We start from the raw sequence: 26,565 nt of genomic DNA on the forward strand, positions 1-26,565 counted from the left end.
ATCAGGAGCACATGATGTGCGAGGAGGTGGCACGTTTGCGCCTACGGGCAGACAACCGGTTCGACAGATCTGTCAGTACAGGTTGCCTAATTCAAGAGGCTAATTTTTGCTAAATTTCGGAATTCTGGCCGATTTTGCATTTTGGTATCAGGAGTACATGATGTGCGAGGAGGTGGCATAATTCTTAATTGAATCTCGATACTTACCTTTTGTTTCATAGGTATAGAAGGGAAATGGAGGAGCTGTCAGGAGGCATCAGGAGTTATTAGGTGGTGACAGGAGGTGTTAGAGGGAGTCAGGGGGTGTTGGTAGTTGTTAGTACGAGTCAGGAGATATTAGAAGTTGTTAGGAGGTGTAAGGAGGTGTTTGTGGTTGTTACGTGGTATTAGGAGGTGTCAAGATGTGGTAGGAGTTGTTAGGAAGTGTTGGGAGGTGTGAGGATGAGACAGTCAATGATCAGTGTTTAGTTGTGTTGTAAATAGTTTGTAGTGTTCTAAACACTACCATTTATTGTTGGAAATATACCCGTTGATTAACTACTGGCTGGTGCCAACTTCGCCAAGAAAAGTGAATCGGGGAATAAATACACTGCAGTAACAAGTAATATTAAACTTTAATAACAATGAAACTGAGTACATGTAATTCGTTTGAACACCACGGAACGAAGCAACGAAATGACCGCCGCGTGGTCGTCGTTTCCCACTCCACGCAACCTGCAAACGCGTTCAAACACCTGCTTGCATGGAGCGGTACGCCTTAAGGGGAATCCCCACATTATTGTCATTGTAGTCGCCATCTAGCGTTGAAGAGATCATACTAATTTTCGGTTCTTGTTCAGCATCTCTGGCGGTGAAATGCCCAAATTTGTCGATATATAGTTCTTACTTTTCACGCTAGATGGCGCCATTAAGGTACTCTTACTCGATCCCTTTGCGGTCCATTGAAATAATCCATTGAAATCAGAGAATTTGGACCGCAAAAGGTTAAATTAATCATAATATTAATTCGAGTATAATAGTTTCACTGATATTAAACCTAGTATATGTCATTATATGTATCGAAACACGAATGAACTGAAAATTTAATCAGCCTCTAAGGGAAATGAATATAATTGATAATATCAGTGACGACATCTTAGAGAAAATGTGTTTCAAATATATGTTTTACACTTTTTGTTATGGACCCTTTTCCATTAAGTGACACCTACACCGCTTCCCGTGTTTCCTAGATCATCCCTGATCATCCCTTCTTTTTCATCGCGTCCAAGAGGGGATGGAGCCAAGGTGTTTGACGTCAAGACCGCTAAGAGAGCCATCGCGCGGCAACGAGTACATCATACTCACTCGTTTGAAGATCAGGTACCGACACGGTTACCGATTTCGCTCGTGAAAAAACGCGCGGTACGGTTTTTTTTATTTTTTACTCGTTAGCGGATGTGCCCCCTCGCGATTTTCGGTAACGCTTACCGTTTTCGTTCGCCCACGGCGGTCTTGATGCTGGAACGAACATAATCGCGCGGAGTTGCTCGCTCATCCTTGCCAACTGTAGACGGAAGTCGACAGGTAAGGCAAAAACGAAACGCGGTGACTTCGTTCGACGCGTAAAATCATTTGTTGTTTCGAGTAATCGGCTTTCAGTGATCGCTCCTCTTCGGCTACGTATACAGAGATGGGCAAACATTTCTAACTAGCTAACAATTTCCAAATAACGAACGAAAGATGAACACGAAATTCAAATTTATGTTGCGGTATAAAATATATTGAAATGAATATTTTAATTGAATCACGACTGGGAGATAATAGTCGTATTCGAAAAGACTGGTTTAGAAACAGAACTACAGTCGAACTCCGCCTCTTGCATATGTATCAGCATAAATATAACGTGTTCATCTTATACGTACCCTTACATAATTGCGCAACAAAGATGCTAAATAAAATAGATAAAAATAAATATAGAGCAAACTGAAGATATCGAGATTTGTTGATAGTTCGATCCATTAGTCGTTGGATTTGGCTCTCTTCGAGAGATATAATCGAATCAGACGCAGAATTTCAAAAAGACTGGAGGCTCCACGAACTAGTTCCGAGGCGTTCGGACAAGTTACGAAAATGAAAATCAATGGTTCGAATAACAGAGCGATGATTCTCGTTTTCGTTTAACTGAACATTTTAGTTATTAAATCGAGGATTCGTTACCTATTATTCGAATCGAATTTTGCCCGTCTCTGCTCGTACCACTTCGGTATAGCTCGGCGATCCGTGACGGACATTTTCAAATTCAGCGTCGTAATTATATATTCAATGCCATCGAATGTGAACTTTAAACGCGTAAAAAAGATCGGCGTGTATCGTTTTAAAATTTAACTTTTCAATCATTGGAAATATACAAGGAATTCGTTTCTGGTTCATTTACTTGGAATCTCTTAATTTCATTTTTGCACTCGAAGGGATATCACGATCACCTTGACAATCCAAAACGTAGCCTGATAACTAGACTGCGGATCTTCATGCAAAATAAAATCTTTGCAAAACGTACCCAAAAGAACTGTACCTAAACAGGAATTTATTATCTGAATTTGTTCTCTAAAAATCTCTTAAACGCTTCATCTGTTACTTCGCTCTGCAAATATCGCGATACAAACTTTACCATTGTATCATTTGATAAAATTTCGTATAAATGCATAAAAGTCCGCAGTTAATTAACAACGAATCGAATGAACTCGTCAGGTGTTCGCCCCTGTGAAAATAACCGCGACGTTCTCCAAGTATATTTCTTTCTTACACGAAGAGCGCGTCACCTCCGATTTCTTTGGTTGCGATCGACGAATGTTTGTGCATAAGTGATCATGTCTGTAAAAGAGATAAACGAAAACAGAACACTATCATTACACAGTGAAAGAGAACGGGGAGACAGTTGACTTCTTGCGAACGATTAAAATTTTCGTAAGCGAAAGAACAAAAGGAAACGGCGGAAGGTGATTAAATTCCGATGGAAGACGAAATTGTCGAAAGGTCGTTCCACGCCAAGTCGATCACCATTTGCGCCCGGTATCAGGAACTTTGATGATGTTAAGACACTGGTTCGCGTACGACTAGGCCGAGTTGAAGATATTCGCTTCCTGGCTCGAATTTCTCTGAAATATACATAGAGTAATGCGTATCGAATTCATGTTTTACAATTGCTTTTATAACTCTGTCAACTACATTTAATAATTGCGTCGTTGGCCACTTTTTCAATGACATAGTTGCTTAACACGTTCGCGCCGGCGTGTACCACCGGTGGCTCACACGTATACAGGGTGTCCCAAAAATGTTGTAACACCTTGAAATGGGTGGTTCGGGAGGTGATTTGAAACAACATTTTCCTTGGCGAAAATGTTGTCCGAGGCTTCGTTGAGGAGATATTAACGGAAAAGCCCGACCAATCAGAGCGCGCGGATACCGTTGGAACGGCCGTGGTAGCGAAGGCTACGAGCTAAGCGGCCGTGTCCAATGTCCTTCGATGCACGTCGAGTCACTTGTTCGTGTACAACCGCAGCCACTTAGCACATAGCCTTCGCTACCGCGGCCCCTCCAACAGTATCTGCGCGCTCTGATTGGTCATTGTTTTACGTTAATATCTCTTTAACGAAGCCTCGGACAACATTTTCGCTAAGAAAAAAGTTGTTTCTAATCACCTCCCGAGCTACCCCTTTCAATATGTTACAACATTTTTGATGAGATAGTTGCTTAACACGTTCGCGGCGGCGTGTACCACCGGTGGCTCACGCGTATATATCCCAACGAGCGGCGTGTACCACCGGTGGCTCACGTTCGCGTGTTTATCGAATGACGTGTATCCTCGCGCCGTCCCATGGCGCGAAACACAAATAGCAGCGCCGCCGTGAAACGTTAAAAGCGTGAGTACACGATAACAATAAAAAAAAAGTTACACTCATCCTTCAGTAATGTACACTCGCTTACCTACACAGGAAGTAACCAAAATCGTCCCATCTTCGTCTAGCATACTGCGGATATCCTGTCATAGACAATAGAGGTTCTCAGTTTTTTCAAATATTCCAGGTACTTTATCGAATCGTCAGCAGACTCCTCGTTACGTTGTGCGAGGTGCACGATCGGTTCATCCGTTAGAAAATTATTCGTTCGAGAACTGGCTGGCTCGCACGGCTGAAATGGGACGATGCACAAATCGCATCCAATAATCGCGCGCAATTGATTGCTCAACAAGTCGACGCCGCGATTGACCCATTAATTTCCTATTAAAGAAAAGGACGAGTCGTAAGAACATTGTGTACAAACAGTTTGATAGAATCAATTCTACTAGCTTGGGTTCGCGATGAAAAATTGTTGAAGCAAAAAAAAAATGGTTTGCCGGGAAGGAGGTCGAACGGGGCGACGTGTTTATGTGAACTTTTTTCACTGTTTTCGTGTCCTCGGTCAAGTGGGTCGCACGCTTTACAAACGTTGGACACGTTATAATTTTGTTATAATTTTTCCAAGTTTGCGATGCAATGAATTTAATTTAGTTCGTGTCAAAGGTTGAAATTATTGGTACGATTGCTCGAACGAGGGTTCAATTAATGCAGCAGCGATGGCCAGTGAAACTCTTTCAAAGGTATAATTGGCACCATTGAAACTATTATGAGCCCGCTGATATCGTTTGTAGACTTCATTCAAATGATATGTGCGGCACAGTGCTTCTCAAATTTCATCTTCCAAGTGATTTCACGTCGCGAATCACAACGCGATTATGATATAATGTAGTTTTGTAGTAATTGCATTTGTTGGGATGTAAGAATCGTTTCATGGTTGAAAACCATTCCGGTTTCGTTTTTAAATGTAATCAAATGGAATGTAATCAAACGGAGTGAATATGGATACATTTTGCGTTCGATGATTACATTAATTACTCAGCTAGGGGACAGATTATGTGTTCGATTACACTATTCGCCGAGGTACGGGATCGCGTTAGCCTTTGATTACATTGATCGCTTAGCTATGAGATTAGTTTTGCGTTAATAACAAATTAGTTTTGCCTTTCTCGTATTCTAGTAAGTCGGTTTTCAACCACTGTCGCTCGATCTATGACCGAGGACCTGTACATTTTTCCTGTTTAAGAGGTCTTTCAAAGAAGTTTGGTAGCCGGTGGTATAATAAAGATAAGCTTTTGCGAATATAAATAAATTTAATTCTCCTCCAGCGGCGCAGCAAAAAGTTAGCCTTTATCGAGGGGAGTCTGCGGAGAGGTGAAGTTTGAGAAACACTGATATAGCGTGAGATCGGTATGGTCAGCCGAGCGCGTGGGTCGATTACCTGAAACTGGTCGCCGTGATGTTAATTATAAAATCCTAGAAGTAACCTTATTTCGTAGCGAAAGTATCATGGAGTGCACTCTTTACTTTGTCAGATTCCGAAACATAATCATGGAACTAGGGGTGTGCGGGATCCCGGTCCGGGGACGGGAATTCCTCCCGGGATCGGGATGGAATCCCGAGAATTTCAAAATCCCGAATACATCCGGGATTCCCGTGAATTTCCAGGATCCCGAAACCATCTCGGGATTCCCGAGAATTTCGAGATCCCGAAACCATCTCGGGATTCCCGAGAATTTCGAGATCCCGTACATTCTCGGGAATCCCGAATATTTTCGGGAATCCCGCACACCCCTACATGGAACATCTAACCACGCACATTTTCACCAGATCGTATCGACCACGCGTACCTCTCTCTCTCTCTCTCTCTCTCTTTCTCTAGCAACCGATCTCTCCCGACACCATTGATCTCACTCGAACCATCTTGTACATATTGCGAACCAAATGCGAACCTATCCACACGAAAATGAAACGGTGTAACATTCGACGGTCCCGTGTAATGGGAACGAATCGAAATCCATGGATACGATGACTTAAACCCACCCTATTTTCACGCCAACTACATCATGTTTCAATTTCGTCAAAATCCCTGGCACCGAGCACAAGCAGCGATCGATTTGGCATGGAACAACCTCGAAACATTTTGGTAGACTATGTTACGTCCTCGAGGTCGAATACCCTTTCGGTTTCGACGCTCCTTCGCCATAAATCTGGCGGTTCGTTGCTCCGGTTCTCGCGTTTCGATCGGCGAACGATCTCGATCTGAACCCCGAGGATATATCGAGGCTTCCCGATAAGTGGCCAGGATGTCTCGAGTAATAACCACGGCTGGGCGCGACGAGAAATTGGCTTCCTTTCTTAACAAGTTCTGGTTTAAGGTGTGTGAAAATGCCGGATACTAAGGCAATTGCACAGCTGACAATCACAACGTGAGCGGGGTTTGTTCGTTTACGCGGATCATCCGGGGGATAATGATTACAGAACAGTCCTGGACCATGATGCTGGACAGCGATGTCGCGGGCATCAATGAGTAAGTATTCGACTCGGTCTATCGTATACTTTCTTTTTTTCTTTTTCTTGCTTTCCATTCTCATTTCTCTAACACTTCTATCTATCTCTATCTTTCTTAACTCGTTCCTTTACGATTAGAAAAGAAACTATATATACATATACATATACCGTACATACTAGGAAGACTCTCTCAATTGTTTCGTTTGTTTAATGCGACACATCATTAACACAATAACACTGTTCGGTAAGTGTCACATTGTCAGGTGTTCAGACAAGATTTCATGCATTTGGTGGTGTATATATACACGATTGCATCGTACCTGCATAGCCAGAGGTGGGCAGCATTTTGTTCGAATAAATAACAAAGGAAAAAAAAATGGAACAGAATTTTCTTCCCATTCCTAAAAAAAAAAAAAATAAGTTTCTGCTCCTTTCGCTAAATTATGAAAATTGTACAGTAAACAAAGATCTGATATCGATACACAAAACACAAAAGATATTGTTGATCTTTTACATTGGATGAGAATTTTGCCCACCCCTGCCCGCATACGCACACATTTCTGTTCACGAACACACGATTGCTCTTCCTTTGGTGATATTTTACGCGCAGCGTATTCGAACGATGGACCGTGTCTGGTTCGATATTACCTCGCATTTAAAAATATGTGTGCACTGATTATGATGTATCTCGTCCATGCATTTTCCGCGTACGTTGTTATTCTATGTCGCAAGACGCTGCGGGATACGCACGTATTTATTTGTGGAGCAGGGCAACGTGCTCGAACCGCATACACGCAGTCACCGTAGTCTATTCACGCTAAACGCTAAACGTTTCAGATGTTCGAGAAAGTACGAGAGAGTTACCTTGTAATTTTATACTTGACTCGGTAATCACGGTGCGAAGTTGTCTTGGAAATACTTTGCAAAGATAGACATTTATCCGAGTCTTATAGTTCTCTCCGCCGCTATTTTTATTCTCCTTGTACCTTCCCGATAGTGTTATCAATGGGTAGACGAGAGTTTCCCGATGAAAATGAGTCCACACACGATAGTATTTGAACGATGTTCGATTATACTGTTTAAGAGGCACGTGGGTTGTCTTAGACAGGGTTTACTGTAACGAGTCCGAATGAGGTCGTGTTTGGACTCATTTTAATCGGCGAATCCTCGCCAATTAATTGGTGATGCTTTCGCAATAGACTTGCGTGACTGACTGTATATCGATAGTGTCTGTGTGGAATCGTATCGATGGATAGGTAATATTCGAAGCGTTCTGAAGAAGGAAATTTCATGTTAAACGTTATCAAAGTGTATCTTCTCGAAACAATTTGCGTATTAAGTTACATACATACATTGTACCTACAAGAGTAAACATTCATCGTGAACATTCATCCTTCAAATTAAACCCATCCACGATCACTCGATGTACACGTGTATCATCGCTGTTATCTTCTTTTCTTTTTTTTATGATTTACACGTTCGGATCGATAGGAATCAAACCTGAAAATAGCCAACATTAGTAACAAGACCATTGTTTCTCTTCGATGAGACGGACATTCTCTGTTGATTTGCATAAATGTTGACTAAACGGATAAAATAAACGCATAAAACGTGTTTACCTACTTCATCGTCGTGACCTATATGAATGTAATCGTAATTTATCTAATTGTACACTGCTCAAAATAATCAAGGGGATCCAATCTAAATAAATAGAGATACTTGACGAGGCTCTCTGATTATTTAATTTCGCCACTGTAAAAGCAGCAAACATTCCGTCGAATTGTTTTGAGCAGTTTCACGTTTCAACTGGGGGCTGGGACTGTTCCAACGATTCGATATTCGAATGAAACTCGATCGGCCAAGTATCGAAATGGGTTCGAATGGTTCAAGTGGTCCCAGCTCTCTTCTGTCGCGTCTCAAGTGGTTTCAACGTGCATTCGGTGTCAGTTCTATGGAGATGTTTCGTGATCCTGAGTGTTTTAAATGTTCTTTGTCAGTTTGAGCGTAGGTTGCCAGAGAAAATTAATCGTGTCCTTCTCTTTGACGCCGATAGGTTGAGTATTTCCCCGAGGAAACAATTATGGATCAAGGCAGTGAAGAAGCTGACCTCCGAGAGGCTGGGTAGAGAGGGATTGGCGGCGTGGCAGGACAGGGCCTCCAACAACGATCCAGAAGTTCCGGAACCTGAGGAAGACCTCGAACCTGACGATCCAGACACCGATCCCGACGAGGATCTCGCCGATGAACCTGTCGACGCTGAAGCTCAACCGCAACCAGGTACGTTAGAATTTCGGAGATTTACAGTAGGATTTTATTCGACGATGCCGGTGGATGTCATCATTGACACAATGGCGGTGCAGGGCTCGGAGTTAACACGTTGGTCGCCGCGTCACCCAGAAATGGGTGACAGGACTTATCATCAATAAACTAAACAAATTAATTCCAAAGGAAAGACGATAACGAAAATATAAAATCTGTATAAGTTCCGTGTACTTGATAACGTCCAGAAATTAAATACCGCGACAAATGTTAAATTATGTAATCTAGTCTCGTGAGAAAATTTGACTTTTATACACATTTTCACGAGTTTTAGCTTGGTAGCCAACGTGTTAACGCGTTCCGTATCATCGGCGATACACGTAGACAAATTTATTTAATTTGTAACTAATCCATATTACTAATCTGCGCGTTAAAAAATCCACGTTATGCATCCCAGCCTTCGGCTATAAATACGAGTGGATATTTTCAGATGTTTTCAAGAAAGGAGTCCTCTATAAGGGAATATTCTGTCCGTCGCTGTCGAACAGTTTCCATAGCAAGCAGCTGGAGATCTCGTACCTCCATTACTCGAACCGTCAACGGCAGAAGTCGCTGATAATGCTCAACATCGTCGATCTAAGCCTAAAGGTACCGTAGATCAATTCGACCATACAGATTCGATCGCATGAAGCCGTACACAGGGTGTGCAAGAAAGTTTGTGCCAAACTTGCATGTTCCGTTGCTTTCGCATAAGAGTGGCTTAGCTCTGGACTCTCGGAACCCGGGACCCTAAAAAAGAACTGGCGATTACAAAATGTTCATATACAGTCGATCCCATAAATATTCGTACCCTCTCTATGTCTATCGAAGAAGTTTGACTAAATTAAATATATTTATACAATATATTTATACAAACGTACATGAAACCTACCATTTCATTTAAACTTTCTCGGATAGATATACAAAAAAAACTGGATAAGTGCAAGAAGAGCGAGCAGTGTATGATCCTAATCGATTGATACGCTCTTCTGCCGACTGCTATTTTTCCTCGGACCTCTTTCGCTTTCACTCTTTACCCTTTTCTACGTTCGACTCGAGCCAAATGTAAACACTTGAATAGAACCCTCGACTGAATAAACGCAACGTTTGGGTCCCGATTTTTTTGCATTTATCCAGTCTTTACTGCAGAGGCTACGAGTATTTATGGGACCGACTGTATCTTTTTCTAAATACAAACTGTCTGTTCGATACATCTGGCTTAATGTCTGCCCTTTTATAAGTCAATGTACGCTTTCGCTTATCTCTGTGGAAAGTATTGCCTTCTTCTCGATACAGCGCACAGTTTCGTTTCTATTAATGTAGTGGCTAGCGTATGACTGAAAGGTGGCTTTTGAAATACTGTTTACAGTTGCGAACACGATTTTTATATCGGGTGCGAATTGACCTCGAGCCAAAACGATTTTGACAGTAGAGGATATGCGTTAGAGGATGAAATGCGGGCATGAACTCCGCGCCTTGCTGCCGGGGAAAGAATCCAGTCTCGAAGCGAGGAACTACTCTGTCTGGCGCACACTTCTTTGCAAACCCCGTGCTATTGTTTATCGGAGTCCTGGAGAGGGTGCCCCTGGATGGAAGTCAATCCCAGTAGAATCTTTCAGAAAGATTTTTCTAGTGATTTAGAAAAGGTAAATTTAGAAGTTTACCGTTCACGATGGGGAAGTTTAAAAATTGGTCGTCGTGTTGTACAGGATAAACGAACGATCGATAGATGGCCCGAATGATGGACGAAAGAATCTATGGAAGGAAGCATCGAAGTGCTCTTTCTTTGTTTATTCTATTATTCTTCGTCTCGATGATCCATGGATCCTTTGGTCCACGATATTAATGAACCTGTCCAGGGGCATTCTTTGCATCTCCCCGCAGTACATTGTCATTATCGTTCTTCCTCTGACGCGGGACCATGCGCAGATGGTTCTCATGGCGATATGGCTGTGGCAAAGGGAAGAGGGCAGCGGCGGTCTCATCGAATCCTTATCCTGGGCGTCCTGTTGCATGGCGGCGAACCTGGCGGTGTGCATTCTCGGCTGGTGGCGGTGTTTCTCCAATAATTACTTACACTGGGCTTCCATATTCACTTGGTTACTGATCAACTCGCAAGGTGACGATGCGCCAGGGGTCGGAGTATCACTCCTGACTCGTCGAAACGGGATACACGCGGTCAGAACGTGAAATTGTAAAGTGTAGCTTGCAATGTTATTGTTTAGGGATGTACACGGTGAGACACGTGTACGTGTATGTGTATATATATATATATATACGATCACGAGAAGATCGTATCTCCATTTACCGAATAGGGTCTTGCTCCACTGGCTCGTGCGTTGGCGGTCCAGCGAATTGCTTGAATGTCCAGCGAACCGTAGAGGGAAACGCGGTAGAACGAACTTGTACCAGGCGTGGGTTACTATCGATTGACGATCCTTCTAACACTATTTAACCCTAGAGAGACTATGGTAGGGGGAGAATGTTTGCGCGGTGCCTACCGGTCGGAAATTGTACAATATTTACAAAATATCACCGAGTAACGCTGGCAGTTACGTGTACAGTTTGAATCTATTATTTTTTTTTTTTTTTTTTTGAGTCGTTCAATTTCATCTTCCTTGGCGAAGATAAATTTTCTTACGAGTCGAGCTTGAAAATGAAGAGGGGTTGACTGTGAATATTGATGAACGTTTCACGGTTCGCTGTCGATTGCAGGTTTTATAGGAGCCGGTCTAGACTTCTCTAGCCAGCAACGTCTAATGTGGTACATTTTGTTTGTCGTGTACGCACCGTACGCCATGCTGCCGTTGCCTTTGAGATGGTGCGTCCTCGCCGGTTACGGAACAGCTTTAACGCACATGGTTATGGCGGGAATAACTTTATTGCGAGACCCGACATACGTAAGAATCCCTTGGTCTAACGTTTCTGCTTCACCCACCACCACGCTTTATCCTTTCCCATCCCTTCACTTTCTGCTTATCATTATTCTCCTAAAAAGTTTCTATTCTTCTCTGTCAGCGACACTTCGTTGTCTCTCCAATTCGCAGCTTTCTCTCTCTCTCTTTGTTGTGGTCTCTTGTATCTTTTCTTTTCTTTTTTTTTTCTGTTAAATACACTTCGTTTTGCTATTGCAGCTGCACGATGTCGCGTGCATAGTACGAATGCTAACGACCAACGTCCTTCTTTATCTTGCAATGAATCTAGCTGGCATGTACACTAAGTATTTGACAGACAGAGGACAGAGGCAGGCTTTCTTGGAGACCCACAGATCAATGGAGACCAGGCAGAGGACGCAGAATGAGAACAACCGACAGGAGAAGTTGCTACTTTCCGGTGAGATATATGCTTCCTACATTTCGCGCCTGGAGGTCTAAACGTAGAGCGAACTGCGATTAGTATTTGGCAAATACTATTTGCTCGTTGGTAGTTGCGAGAGGCTAACTGGATGGTAGGATGAAATAATGAATAGAGGGGAGGGGAAATTGCTAATTTACGTGCTCTTTTTGCCATGGGGGTCCATGTTGAATCAACGCTAAACCCACAGACGTTTCATTCGCGTTTCTATTTCTACCATGATTGTACCATGATAAATAAAATTCAATAATACATGAAACAGTCGTATGTAATTTACAGTCAGTCCCATAAATATTCGTACTCTCTGTGTCTATAAATGAAATTTATTCGAATTAAGTGGTTTCATGTTTCCAAGTGTATGTTTGTATAAATATCTTTATGTATATATAAATACATTTATATAAATATGTATATATAAATATATATATAAAATTTATATATAAATATGTATATATAAATATATTTATATACGTGTATAAGCTTATTCATATACATACAGTCAATCCCCTAAGTATTCGTACCTTTTACGTCTATCGAAGACATTCGTTTAAATTGATCGATGAAAACGGCGGTAGGTTTAGCGTCGAGTTTCCTGTTCTATTGTTCTGGTTAGCGTTACGTATGGCCCTCATAAATATACACGGGGTTGTATAATTACGTATCGACATGTTCGACAGGTATGAAATATATTTATACGTATGTCGAACGTGCCGCTGCAGTATATAAAGACGCCAAGGGGGTTGCGCCGCAAGCACGGGGTTCGTCGGCGCGTGTAACTTGCTCAGCCGAGTGTCAAAAAGGGTCACTAGACACTTTCACTCGATTGCGCCAGATATGTTTTACCGATAGCCTGGCGGTACTTTGCTTTTGCATATTATCGATTCCAACGGCGATGATTCGTTTAGGGAAACCACGTGAAATACAACCGAACGTAACGAAATAGTAAAAAGTCCCGGTATGAGTTGTACGATTTTACATTTTATCACGATGTTATACACGCTGCGTCCCGAAAGCCTCCGTTTATTTTGCCGAAACAGGTCCTATAGTCGACGTCGCTTTTTAAAACGTCCCGTTCTATTTTAATACGTGGCTCGTGAATTGTTAGCAATAATAATCGTTCAAAAGTCGTGAATGTCTGTTATAGTATTGCCAGATTTCGTGGCCAAAGAAATGATCAGTGATATCGCCCGTGAAACAGCTCGAGGTGGAACCATCTCCTTTACACCCAATCAATTTCACAGAATATACATCCATCGCTACGAGAACGTTAGCATACTCTTCGCTGACATCAAAGGCTTCACCGGTACGTAGTTACTTGTACGATATGTTGAGTCGCTGCGAAATTATATTCATGTTCTACCAAACGATCAACGTTGACTGGCGGTACGTATGCGACGTAAGCTATATTTTCTCATGCAACCTATTGTCCTACGATGGAAGGTAATATAGCGAAGTGGTTCTAGTTAAATTGATAGGTAATACTCGATATCGTGTAAACGTTGATAGTGGACTAGGCAACACGATTGGCTCAGAGCACAGCGAGCACGCCAACTAATGGCGCATTCCTTATTCCTATTCTGAATTAGTGCTATTCCAGTATACCGTACAAAGTAACATTGATTCTTTTTCACCGAAATGTCTCGTGCTCTACGATGTTGCAGCTTTCAAGTACTATGTCACTAACCCTCCAACTCGTTTAATGCGTTGTTTGAACTTCTATCATAGCGTTGGCCAGTCATTGTAGCGCCCAGGAGCTCGTCAAGGTGTTAAACGATTTGTTCGCGCGTTTCGATAGACTCTCCGCGGAGAATCATTGTCTGCGTATAAAGTTACTCGGGGACTGTTATTACTGCGTCTCTGGACTACCCACCGCCAGGAGCGATCATGCTCACTGTTGCGTCGAGATGGGCATGCATATGATTAAAGCTATAAGGGACGTACGATACACCACGCAGGTATTTATCGTTCTACATTCTCTCTAGAAGGTAAAAGTGACGTTGATTAAATAGTACAATTAATAAGAAAGAAAAAAATGCGGTTTCAGGTTGACCTGAACATGAGAATAGGGATCCACAGCGGGTCGGTGCTGTGCGGTGTACTAGGACTTCGAAAGTGGCAATTCGACGTCTGGTCCTATGACGTGACGCTGGCTAATCACCTCGAGAGTGGAGGCATACCTGGGTAAAGTTTCGCGTCGACATGCATATCAGATCTCTTCGTTTCGGTACGGTTGGTGGCTCAGCTAACATGTAACAAATAAATGAATGCGTTTAAGGCGGGTACACATCTCGGAGGACACCCTGAATTGTTTAAACGACGTGTACGACGTGGAGCCGGGAAACGGTACCGAGAGGGACAATTACTTGAAAGAGAGGAACGTGGTGACTTACCTGATCAAGCAATTGGAGCCTGTGAAAAACAGGCGAAGGTTCTCCACGCGTCCTAAAGTTATGTCAGAGGAGGACGCTGGGAAAAGTAAGAAGAGCTTCAAAGTGAACAACCCGTTGGCTGCGAACATAAGTGCTCCGAATACGTCGACGGACGACGAGATCGGAGTCGACTGGACGCCAGAGATTCCGTTTGAAAACGTACTATCAACTGCTAAATTAACTACAATTCTTTTATTATATTATTGGGTTGTCCAGAAAGTTCGTGCCAATTTTTAAGAAAAATTCAAAGGCACGTTTGAACTTTGATATATATTTATTGAATTATATAAATACCATTTTGTTCCACGACCTTTCCACCTTTCAAGGAATGCACCCATGTTAATCGTTTTCAACCATTCCAATATAAACAGACGTGTACCACCTACCAAAAATCGGCACGGACTTTCCAGACGAACTAATATTACTGTGTATTGGGTTGTCCGGAAAGTTCATGCCTATTTTTAAGAAAAATTCAAAGGCATATTTGAATTTTGATGTATATTTATTAAATTATATATGTACCATTTTGTTCCATAACCTTTCCACCTGTTAAGGAATGTACACATGTTATTTGTTTTCAGCTATTCCAATATATATTCAGACCTGTACCGCCTACTAAAAATCGGCATGGACTTTCCAGACAGCCGAATAGTAATTTCATTTAAAAGAGAAGTACACTCGATAGTGTTGTCTAACCGATTCACTTAATTTTCTTTAATGTATAGTTGAACACGTCGTCATCGGTTAGTAATTTAGAGTCGGAGTATCTCGAGGAAGAGAACGGTTCTGCTAAGAATGCGAAAGCTGCAGCGTCTGGACTGAGGGCCGCGGGCCTTGAAACAGCGAGCAACAAGCGTATGAGATTGGCGAACATAAACGCTTGGACTTTGCGCTACAACGACGAAAGCCTAGAATCAAAGGTCAGTTTGGCGTTAACGTACTATTCCCTTTTAAATATAGGTACAATATTCTGGTAATACAAATCCATATGTTCGCAGTTCGGCCAATTGCGGGAGGATATGTTCAAGTCCAACATGATCTGTTGCTTCGTTGTGTGGATATTTATCGCGATCTGCCAGGCTATTATCTTGCCAGAGTAAGCGTTTCAATTACCTCTTCGATGGGCTGTGCTCTCACCATGCCTCGCTCCACCCTGTCCACTTTAACACGTTGGCTGCCAAGCTAAAACTCATTAAAATTTCTATAAAGTTAAAATGTTGTCTCCATACAATTGAACGCCAGATAATTTAATATCTGTCGCGGTATTTAATTTTTTAACGTCGTCAAATTCACGAATCCTGTCCAGATTCATTGTCATCGTTGTCTCGCCTTTGAAATTAATATTCTTAGATCCTTAATGGAAAGTCCTGTCACCTATTTCTGGCTGACGTGGCGACCAACGTGTTAAGCAATGAATGTTCCAAAGGTGTGAATTACGTTTTATTTATAAGTATGAGTTACATTTCCAAACGGCGAATTTAATTAACAATCCTGTTCGAGCACTATCACTGTGCAAAGGTCCGTTAATGAGTAAGCGTTAACCATCTTCTTCTAAATCTGACGCAACACCAATCCTTTCAGCTGTACGATCCTCCTGCTCTCTCTGCTGGCGACAACGTTGGTCTTGGTGGCGTCGTCCATCCTGGTGATGGCGGAGGAGTTCAAGAGTCTCCCGACGTACCTGCAGCACGCCTCCTCGATGCTGGTTCACAATAAACAGCATCGAACGATCTTCATATGCAGCGTGATCAGTTTGATGGCACTGACGTCGATCGTCGGGGTCCTCGCGTGTCCAGCGTCCATACGACGGTACCCAGAGGCCATGGTACTCGAACGACAGCAACTGACTACGCCAACTTTGCAGCCAGAACGACTGGTGGCCACGACTGTCGGCCTGGACCAGTTCATACTGACGTTCCTGGAGACAGCTCTTCGCGACGAGCCTCCCGAGGAACGGAGAGACGGATCCCGCGAGGAGAATCACACCGCGCCCCACTTACCCAACGACATTGGAACTTTATTGGCCAGACCTGGCCACGGAGGGGCTAACTTGGCGAAAGGTCGAAGAAGAAAAGAATCGTTCAGGTTTTATAGTCACGAGCAACGCCACGAAATCATGGTGATCGAGAATCCCCTGAATAGCTGTCCAAAACGATGACCTTGCTATCTCTGATTTATTTCTATGTACACGGAGGTGTATGGAACGCCAAGTTGCTATTTTTAGGTGACTTATTTATGGGTGACTTATATTCGGAGGTTTAGACGCAGATGAAGAACGGAGGACAGTTTACTTTCGCATTTTCTAGCGCATCCTATGGATCACGTAGCTTCCAGCATCTTAGATCGTTGATATATTATTCTTGATGCTATTGATAACCATACGTTATTCCGTTTCATAATGTTGAAGAAGATATCTTTGGTCAGCTTTGGGGGATTTTAGACATCGTAGAAAGCCATTATAAATGATTCGTGATCGTAGGGACGAGGATGTTGACTCGAAGAAGACAACGTCGACGCCACAGACGGAGCCTCGAGCTGAACCTCTGTATTCTTCGGATTACGACGAGGACATAGTCCTGGGGACCACCTGTGTTCGACCTGAATACATGGTGTTCACGTGGATCTTGTGCCTCATAGCGCTCGCCTCGGCTCTTAAGCTGTATTATCTTGTGAAGACAGCGTTAGCTACCATCATCGTGTCCGTCTACGCTGTGCTGATCCTCGTGGTCTGCAAGGACTTCTTCTCTATCCCCGACGAGGAGAGTTCGTAAGTCTTTCCGAGTTTTCAGAATGGACTTCAGGGTACGCCGTTTCTGACATGACACCGACTCAATTGTATTTTAATGAGTATTTTAAAAAGATCGCGAACCTTCCTTTAAATTCTACCACGAACAGTGACAATGACCTGCTTTCGGATTTTTAGACCGTCGATACCTCTCTCGGCGCAGATGTTGACGTTTCTGTGCGTGTTCCTCGTGATGGTCACGTACCATGGCAGATTAGTAGAGGTGACGTCCAGATTAGACTTCCTGTGGAAACAGCAAGCCGAAAGGGAGCTGAGCGATATGATAGAGTCGCGTCACAACAACATGCAGCTGTTGAAGAATATTTTGCCAGACCACGTCGCTCATCACTTCCTCACCCAGGAACGAGCGCCAGAGGTATTTTTCCTCGGCGAAGCCAAATATCAAACGTCTTCCTTTCCTTATTTTCGATGTATTTTAGGAACTGTACTCTCAATCGCGGGATAAGGTGGGCGTGATGTTCGCCAGCGTACCGAACTTCACCGAGTTCTACTCCGAAGACGTGAATAAAGGAATGGAGTGCATCCGTTTGTTGAATGAAATCATAGGTGAACTCCCACGGCTTGGCATACCTCGCTCGGAATGTTCTACTAATTTTAATCTGTTTTCGTGTTTATGTATTAGGTCGTGCAAATATGTACTGGCTCCTCTTCAAGTACATGGTCCATTTAAAAGTGTTTAATCATAATAAGTAATTCGGATATTTAACACCACTGCCATTTCTCTTTGTAACATTTGGTACAACACCGATGGACCATGTTTTAGGCTAATACATGAATACACAAATTTAGTAGCCCGGTATAATCCATGTTCCAATGACTCCGACGATTCCTTTTCAGCTGATTTCGACGAACTCCTGGACGAGAATCGGTTTCACTGCATCGAGAAGATAAAGACAGTTGGCGCGACCTACATGGCGGCTTCTGGTCTCAATCCGAGCGAAAACGTAATTTTCTTACGATTGTGACACTAAGATTACTTCTCTCGAATCCGACTTGAGCTTAAGGATGAACAATGTTCCTCTTTCAGGATACAAACAAGGACGACATGGAGCATCTTTGCAGATTAGTGGACTACGCGGTAGCCATGCGACTACGTCTCGAGGACGTCAACATCCACTCGTTCAATAACTTTGATCTGAGAGTCGGGATCAGCTGTGGCGCGTTGGTTGGCGGAGTCATCGGTGCTAGGAAGCCCGTGTTCGACATCTGGGGCAATACAGTGAACCTGGCTTCTCGTATGGACTCCACAGGAGTCATGGGGAAGATACAGGTTCCGCAGGACATTGCTAGGGTAATTACAAAGATGTACAATTAGAAAAAAAAAGAAAATGTACGAATACTAGGGGTGCGCGGGATCCCGGTCGGGATGGGAATTCCTCCCGGGATCGGGATGGAATCTCGAGAATTTCGAAATCCCGAATACATCCGGGATTCCCGTGAATTTCCGGGATCCCGAAACCATCTCGGGATTCCCGAGAATTTCGAGATCCCGTACATTCGGATTGCTGAAATTTTCAAGAATAACAACACTTTCGGAAATCCCAGATATCATTCTATAGCCCGGACATTTTACGGGAATTCCGAATATTTTCGGGAATTCCGAATATTTTCGGGAATCCCGCACACCCCGAACGAATACATTTGCAAACTTTTGTTTTGCGCGACAGTTCTTGGAGTCGAGGGGATATCAGACCCAGAAAAGAGGACTCATCGAAGTGAAAGGCAAGGGAACGATGGAGACGTACTTCGTGCTGGGAAAAGGGTCCATGCAGCAGGAGGGCTCGACGAAACACACGACCAGATGTCGAAGTCTCGCGGCCGTCGTTTATGGTGTCGTTCAAGCTCGTCGCAAGCAAATGCGAGCGCTTCGAAGGACATAAACTTCGTAATCGTATCAGTTTCCTTGTACAATTTTGTTGGTGCCTACTTGCGTAAATGGCTCACCTTGCGTGGCACTCGAAACAGAACATTTCATTATTTTCTCTTTTAGGATGGTAACAAAGTATTTAGAACATACGTTTTTTTTACATCTAGACATATAAATAGCGTGATCCAATTTTTGTTAATTTTAAATAGTTACATGGTATCGTGTATATTATTGTTCATCTTTCAACAGAGACTTTTGAAACGAGTACCGATCAGTATCGATTAGATATCAATTGAAATATCAAACCAGACTTTACTATCGATCGGTGGCAAAACGAATGCATATGGGTAGATTTAATATTTTTATTGCATTTTCTCTGCGTCCGTTATATTTTTGTTCTCCGTCGATCCGGGCTGATTTCGCGTATCGAGAAACAATAGATGTACGACGAGTATAAAGTTGTTCGAGATTGTGTTAAATCTAGTCAAACAGAAAACTGTGTCATGTAATGTAAGATATGTAACGGACACGAGCATGGACATGGTCGGGAGTTGCTTCAGCGTCGAGGGCTGTACGTTGCAAGGAATGAAAATAATTGTCGAACGTTGCAGGCAGCTTTTCTTTTTTGGGAAAAGTCAATTTAATAATAATTGCAAGGGCAGCAGCGTTCGTGTCGATAATTATAATGTACAGCACAGTCGAGCTCTGTGTAACTGTATATTACATTGTTATGGTAAACACAATATATTTTAATTAACCGTAATAATAATCCATGATAATAATAGTCGTAATGATAATAATAAGGCTAGCTACAGCGTGATCCCCCGCTCGAAGAGACCACCCGATTCCGACTGTACACTTTTACAACGTACTTCAATAATAATCTAATTACATTAATATAATTATTATAATCATTACAATCTGAACCTAATTCGAAGAATGATGTCGCGACACGTGGGAGGGAACGTCTTGGTCTTTCGAGAAATCAATGTCTTTCGGAGTCCACGACGATCCTAGTCGTACCGTTTCAGTGATGGACAAAATTCTATTTGAATATGAAATATATTAACGAACAAATAGCTGTTTTCTCTTTTCACTCTTTGCCCATCGCTGTTCCATAACCTTTGCTTCCGGTACGATCCGAGCGCTGGTTAGAGAGGTTAGGAACGACGCGCATCGATTTCTCGAAAAACGACGTGTGGCGTCTCTTAAAAATTTCCGTTTTCCTTTCTTCCTTATTATTTTTTTTTTTTTCATTTACGATATAAAGGCACTGTACACGTAAACATACAATATATAGGAGAGCGCTATAGGCGGTCCAGATGTTACTTTTTAAACGGTAAAACGGTGGCCGTTGAAAAATATTATAATACGATCTTTTTTTTTTCTTTTGTTTGTTTGTTTCTTTAACCGTTAAGACGTTACACGCTTAAAATAGGGGAGCGGTTTCCTTCGATTCTAGCTGCATTGGTCAACGCTATTCTTTTTTTTTTTTTCGACGTTATAATATTTATATATTTATTTATACAATATATATATGTATATCTTAAACGTTAAGGAAAAATATAGAAGACTATTATGTATATCGAATGTGCAGAACTCACGGTAACTATTCAGGAGGAAAAGTAATTGGTCAATGCGATCAGAAGTTAAGAAAACGCTCCGGGTTAAAGGTTGGGATCTGTTTTTATCACAATTTGGCAGTGAACGTTTTCACGTTTAAAATACAGTTTTACAAGTTCTCTTCTTTAAGAGCTACGTATCGTGAATCTTCATCTCTTCCGTATTGTTTTCCCTCTTTTCTGCTATTGTGCTCGCTACGATTTCGCTTTTTTCCCCCCCTTTCTTTACGAGAAGTCGAAAATACTATTTCCTCTCCTAATATTCTCGGTTGTTCAGAAAAAAATAAATCTTTCCCTTATTTTCGTGTCTGTTCGTTAACCTCGTTAAGTACAGGGTATCTCGAGACCGAATGCTGATCAAAATAATACCTGGCCTTCGTTTATTTTATGCAACGTTATCGAACCTGGACAAACGAAAAATAATGACTGCATCAAATTCTGCGTACAAAAATTACACAAATTTTGTCTCGACCATCATGTTGCTACTTAGGTAATATTTTAAACGGCACTCGGTTCGAAACGCTGCATGTGAATTATTCATTCCTAGATCATGTAGCGAAAATATGTTTTGTGTAATGTTCTTTAAGATTCATCGTTATTTCTGATGTATCTTTTGTTTGTTTCTTTCGAACCAGAAATGAGCAAAATTATATACTGATACTTAGTAATGGGTAATAATGCCGATATATTCGATTGAATTTTTACTTTTTCGTTGTGGAATATTTTATTCTACAAATTATGTTCTCATTTTTATTCAATGAGCAACAATTGTTCATCCGTCGAATTTTTTATTTAGGTAAGAATTTTGCCCATCTCCAGAAAAGAGTTCAAGGAGAGGTCAGAGTGGTTGTTTAACCTGTTTCGCGGTAATTCGCTAGCGTCTTGTGAGCAATACTAAATCGCCATAAGATTATAAAACCAATGTGATTCTACGGATTCGTTGGTATCAAAATACGATACTTCCTAAAGATCTGTGTACATACGTGCGGGATAAACAATCACGCGATCGTTGCGAGATGCAATTATTATACAATCCCGTTGCTTGTTTTTCGATATTAGAAAAAGAGAAATCAAGTATTTACATCTACTTACATTCCGTTAAAAGATAAGTTAACGTATCCAACGTTTCGATACGGTTCTCTTTAGTCGCGTTTCTTTCTGTTTTTTTTTTCTTTGCTCAACCGAATCCGTCATGTATCGTGAAACTTAACAAATGTAAAAGAATTAAAATTTTATGCTTTTTAAGTTTCGACGCACCTCGACCAGCGAATGTAAACTTATCGAAGACCGGTCCTGTTTCAATTAAGTGTACAATTTGATACACCATTAAAAGTTTACGCTAACTGATCCGTTGTTGCGAATAGTATATTTCGTATTTCTAATGTATTTTACGTTATTTCGCGTTCCTAACTTAAAACAACACTTTTGCAGGCTGTTAAAGAAATCTAGTACACCGCTTCGTCCGTAAAAGTACTGTTTTGCCAATTGTTCAAAGTTATATACTAGACTTTTAAATCATCCTGCATGATTACAGCATACATTGCAAAATATGCTATTAAAACAATGTTTAAAAAAATCAAGATTATAACAAAAAAAAAATCAATAAATTATAAAGAAAATGATTCCTTCGAATTGTAAACGTTTGCCTTTTATGTTCGTAGATATTTACTTCCTTTGAGGGTCTGTAAATATCCATTCGCGAGTTCACCCTTTCGCTGATAATTGTTTACGCATAATTTCATTAGAATTTCACAAAATTTTCGTTAAATTGTGGACATCTCCATTTCCAAATAACAGGACACATACATTATTCGCGAGAACAAGTATTTTCCTAGCGACGATAAGTGTCCAGTTCACCCATATACGAAACGTTCCTAGATAAATTAAACTAATCGCGGACAAACTTGGACTGCCCGCGCTGTGAATCTTTACCCAGAGATGAGCAGAATTTTGTTCAAATAATAGACGACGGATACAAAATCTGTATAGAAATTTATACGCAGTTACTCGGGTAAGTCTTTATCCATTTAACATCGTACATAAATCGACTGTATAATTCAGACTCTAATATTCATGAAACGAATAATAGACCTGGAGTTGTTTATCTTTTATTTGCTATTAGAAATTTGTCATCTAGATGAGAATTTTGCCCACCTCTGTCTTAACCAAACGAACGAACAAACATTGTTACGCAAACATAATTTCAGTTTCTCGTGCAGTATGCATCGTTTCCCACGAAAAACAGATGCACCTTTCAAACGTTACTTCCTTAGAACATTGTCAACGCGACAGACAATTGCGTTTATAATCGAGATGAAATCAATTAGCTGCTCAAAGATACTCCATCTTGCTCTCAACTGTAAACCACGCACCGTGCACAAACTTCTACTTTCACGCCACACACCCTCTCTGCGGAGAGACAAAGAATGTGTTAGATTAGGTTTACGTTTACAGCTTGCGTGGAAACGAGAAACAGAGTTGTCTTCGCAACCGATTGTTTTTACTCTATTATAGCCTTGCTGTACGACATTGCAAATGTTCTCGATCTCACAGCAAAACGTAGGCTTAGCGATCAGAGATGGGCAAAATTTTATTCGAGTAATAGATAACGAATACGCGACGATTTAATTTTATTTATGACGTGAGATACAGTAACGAATAAAAAGTAATTAGTCTTTTATTCGTTAGTTTTGTTTAGTTAAGAATTTTGTCTATCTCTGTTAGCGGTGCACGATGGGACCACTCTCGTTTCGTTTCGTATCAACTATCGAAGCTCTTAAGCCGTCTGTTTTCGCTTTACTTCGCATTGTTACCTAACCTTATCGTTTACATTAAATATATTTATATAATTTATTAATCGTTAGTCAAAGTTGTCAAGTCAGTTCGAAATATCGGCAGAGTTCATCGTCGCTCTCGACCGCCAATATATCATATGCGTTGAGATCATTTGAGTGTATGGATTAAAATACTCTTCGATACGAGTTTCTGAACCCGTGGGGATCGCGTATAGTCGAAGCAAAATCAATTCACTGACAGAGACTACTATTCCCACTGCAAGTGCTCGTTTGTAGACCAGAATTGAGCAGTGATTACATTGCTATTGCTTTTGTAATTACCATTCACAATTGTCAGATTGTGAATCAATCATTTATAATCTATCAGAGCTAATCGTGTCTAATTTGTTATAGATCACGATTGATGATTAATGAATTAATGAGTTATGATTATTCACTAATCATAATCATGGACTACTTATTGCTTAATAATGTAGCACACTTGCGTGTAAATACAAGTGGTGAGGAATAGGTTAATAATCAATGTAGTGAGGATAGTTGCCTAGAGCAGTCAATGTATTTTGCGGCAACTCGGTTATCATAGACAGCGCGTGTTGACACTCTCCAGAAACCAGTATTACACAGTATATATATATATACGTATGTATATATTGCAATTGAATGACGCAACGTTGAAATTGGTCGCGTGTATATAAAAGGAGAAATGCGGTTGTTATTCGTCGTCAACTAACTCGGCGGAACTAGCGGCATTTCTAGGATTTTCAAAAATACATCGTTTTCCGGATGATCTTATTACGACCTGTACGGACATCATTTTTCCCCTTTCTCTCCCACTCTTTCACGCGTTTGCGAAAATACATCTTTTCGGCGGAACAAGAATTGGATTATTTATACACTTGCGGTAGGTAAGATTTATGGGTTTTCTATTCCTCTCTTCTGGCACGTACATTTGGCGCTATTAAACGCCAATGTGAATTGACGAGACTGAGTTGAAGGTACGTTTTATATATATATATATATATATATATATTTTTTTTTATATTTCTTTGCCTTAAGATTTACTTCGCTGTCACGACAATTATACATCAGCGTTTCCCAATTTTTCCCCTTTAGACAGACGTTGATCCTGAATCTTCCGTGCACCGCCTTTAGAATCGATAAAATTGTTCTAAATATTCTACGATCGAATTAAGATAAATAGTATTTTAAATAAATGATCCGGGTTTGACGATCCTTGTATGTCTCCACTGCTAGTTACATAAGTTGTATAGATCAATTAAAATTGATTGATACGAATTCATTCGGAATTAATAAATATCTCCCTCTCCTTAAATCATTTCGCGATTCGCAAAGATTAAAAGTAAATCTATACATGATTTCTAAATTCTGATACCGAGTTCGCGTTTCTTCTTCCTCGTTTGCGACGAATGATCACGATACTATAAATTGAGAAACGCCGTTCTATAAGCTGTTCGCAGCACGTGTCTCCCTTCTTTCGTTCTAAACACGGAAGTTATACCTTAGTAATTGCTATACAAACCATACGTTTTACTATACAAATATGTTAGAGCCGCAATGACACAATAATTGATTAATTCTGTGGGGAGATATTTGTCGCGAATGCCACCACTGTACAGCTTGTATCCTTTTCCTGTTCTGTCATCCACGAAATGGTAGAAAAGCGTAATGATAATAATCGTTCCAAAAGGACTCAAGCTTGATATGAGAACACCACCTTGCTGCTTGAGCAATTCAATGTCACTGGCAGTAAGACATTCGTAACCATGTTTAATATCCTCGCCACTTCCATAAGAAATCAATGATCGTCTCGATCCGCTTGTTTACAAAAATGTACAAGTATGTTTTGAGCAGCTTCGCAATACTTTACAACCGTACTCTAATCCGTAATAATAGTTAACGACAGCTTATCCCCTCCTTCATCACTTTGGACTAAATGTAATCCTTTAACATATTCGTAATTGGCAGTGAACATTTCCGTGAATTTTCTCGCGCGCGATGAACTTCTTTTACGTATTTTTTTTCATTTCCATTTCCACTTTGTTTTTTATATTTTTTTGGGATCGCGATTCGATGAAAATTTTGAGACACGCGATCGAAGAAAACGATAGCAACGAAGAAACGAATATTACCGTACGCCTAAATGCTAGTTTTCGCAGTTCTTTACTCTGACACGACGCTGATAAGAAACGCGTTCGATGATAATTTACGTGTCCCGGCGTGTCTTGTCGCGAAGCTTACGCACGGCGATGCCATTAAAGGATTTACAAGCATAACGCAGTCTTCTCTCGTTTCTTTTATTTCCTTAACTTTCGACTTTACATACCCAAGAGCTAGAAATAATTTTCTTTTTTTACACGTATCGCGCGAGTTCGAAATTATACGAGTATGGGCCATTAATCTAAACCGTTTGTACAAATAGTGCTAACTAATTGTCAGGATGTTGAAAAACTTTCGATTGCTCCAGTGACTATATCGAATATTGTGCGTGTCTTAAAAAATTAGTCATGGAAATGGTTCAACGCAGCAAATTTCCTAACCTCATTTGCTTTCTTTTCTCTCTCTCTCACTCTCCCCCTCCCCATTTTTTTTTTTATAGTAGCTCTCAGGTACCTGAATAATGCTTATCGTAAAGTTCCTTTTTCGAACACAGACACTGAACTAACAAAGTCACTGCAGAGTGCCCAAGAAGTCCAAATATCTGTGTTGCATGTATCCTCAGGAGGACTGGCTAGACTGAGCCGACGAGGGAGTGGTTAGGGACGTGTGCAGAGTAAATCCATCGTAAACGTCCATTAAATCGCGCATTCTGTATTCTTCTAGGCATACGAATCCTTCGAGGGATGGAGATTGCTTTCGTGCACAATCCATGCAGTGTACTACGTGTCGTTTCTCTTGCTCCCTTATGAACAAGATATTGAACACTTCAATCTGTAACAAAATCAAGTACGATTTCGGTAATTCCTTAGAAGTTAATAAATTCCTTTAAAAGAA

At 41.2% G+C, this 26,565-nt stretch overlaps 2 protein-coding genes across 12 annotated transcripts in view; one reads left to right on the top strand and one right to left on the bottom strand.

Annotated features, from left to right (window-relative positions):
- Window positions 1–618: 618 nt before the first annotated feature.
- On the top strand, window positions 619–26,278 carry LOC128876847 (adenylyl cyclase 78C-like). 9 transcript variants are annotated; one of them, XM_054123574.1, is made up of 21 exons: window positions 619–1,562; window positions 2,788–2,974; window positions 6,250–6,401; window positions 8,436–8,659; window positions 9,132–9,289; window positions 10,610–10,799; window positions 11,396–11,580; window positions 11,815–12,013; window positions 13,179–13,337; window positions 13,760–13,989; window positions 14,079–14,215; window positions 14,310–14,622; window positions 15,189–15,383; window positions 15,462–15,559; window positions 16,045–16,548; window positions 16,943–17,230; window positions 17,387–17,624; window positions 17,689–17,815; window positions 18,107–18,213; window positions 18,297–18,560; window positions 18,937–26,278. In XM_054123574.1, the coding sequence occupies exons 3-21, from the start codon at window positions 6,343–6,345 to the stop codon at window positions 19,147–19,149; spliced, it is 3,888 nt and encodes a 1,295-aa protein (XP_053979549.1). In that variant the 5' UTR covers window positions 619–1,562; window positions 2,788–2,974; window positions 6,250–6,342; the 3' UTR covers window positions 19,150–26,278. The 9 variants fall into 9 exon arrangements, with proteins under 9 accessions (XP_053979549.1, XP_053979547.1, XP_053979550.1 ...); XM_054123572.1 differs by having other exon boundaries at window positions 619–2,974; XM_054123575.1 differs by having other exon boundaries at window positions 619–2,974; window positions 8,442–8,659.
- The window catches only part of LOC128876846 (histone demethylase UTY), a 102,438-nt gene continuing 100,433 nt past the window's right edge, over window positions 24,561–26,565 (bottom strand). For all 3 annotated transcript variants that reach the window (XM_054123569.1, XM_054123570.1, XM_054123571.1), the window contains one exon: window positions 24,561–26,502. In XM_054123569.1, the coding sequence (XP_053979544.1) occupies window positions 26,290–26,502 (213 nt within the window). In that variant the 3' untranslated portion in view covers window positions 24,561–26,289. The remainder of the gene's footprint in view (window positions 26,503–26,565) is intronic.

Source organism: Hylaeus volcanicus, chromosome 5, assembly GCF_026283585.1.
Source record: "Hylaeus volcanicus isolate JK05 chromosome 5, UHH_iyHylVolc1.0_haploid, whole genome shotgun sequence".
NCBI lineage: Eukaryota > Metazoa > Arthropoda > Insecta > Hymenoptera > Colletidae > Hylaeus > Hylaeus volcanicus.

Coding starts and splice junctions, on each gene's coding strand:
- LOC128876847 (XM_054123572.1), top strand. CDS start 6,343: ATGATTACAGAACAGTCCTGGACCATGATGCTGGACAGCGATGTCGCG. Junction 12,014..13,178: donor GGAGAAGTTGCTACTTTCCG/GTGAGATATATG, acceptor TGTCTGTTATAG/TATTGCCAGATTTCGTGGCC. Junction 15,384..15,461: donor ACGAAAGCCTAGAATCAAAG/GTCAGTTTGGCG, acceptor ATATGTTCGCAG/TTCGGCCAATTGCGGGAGGA.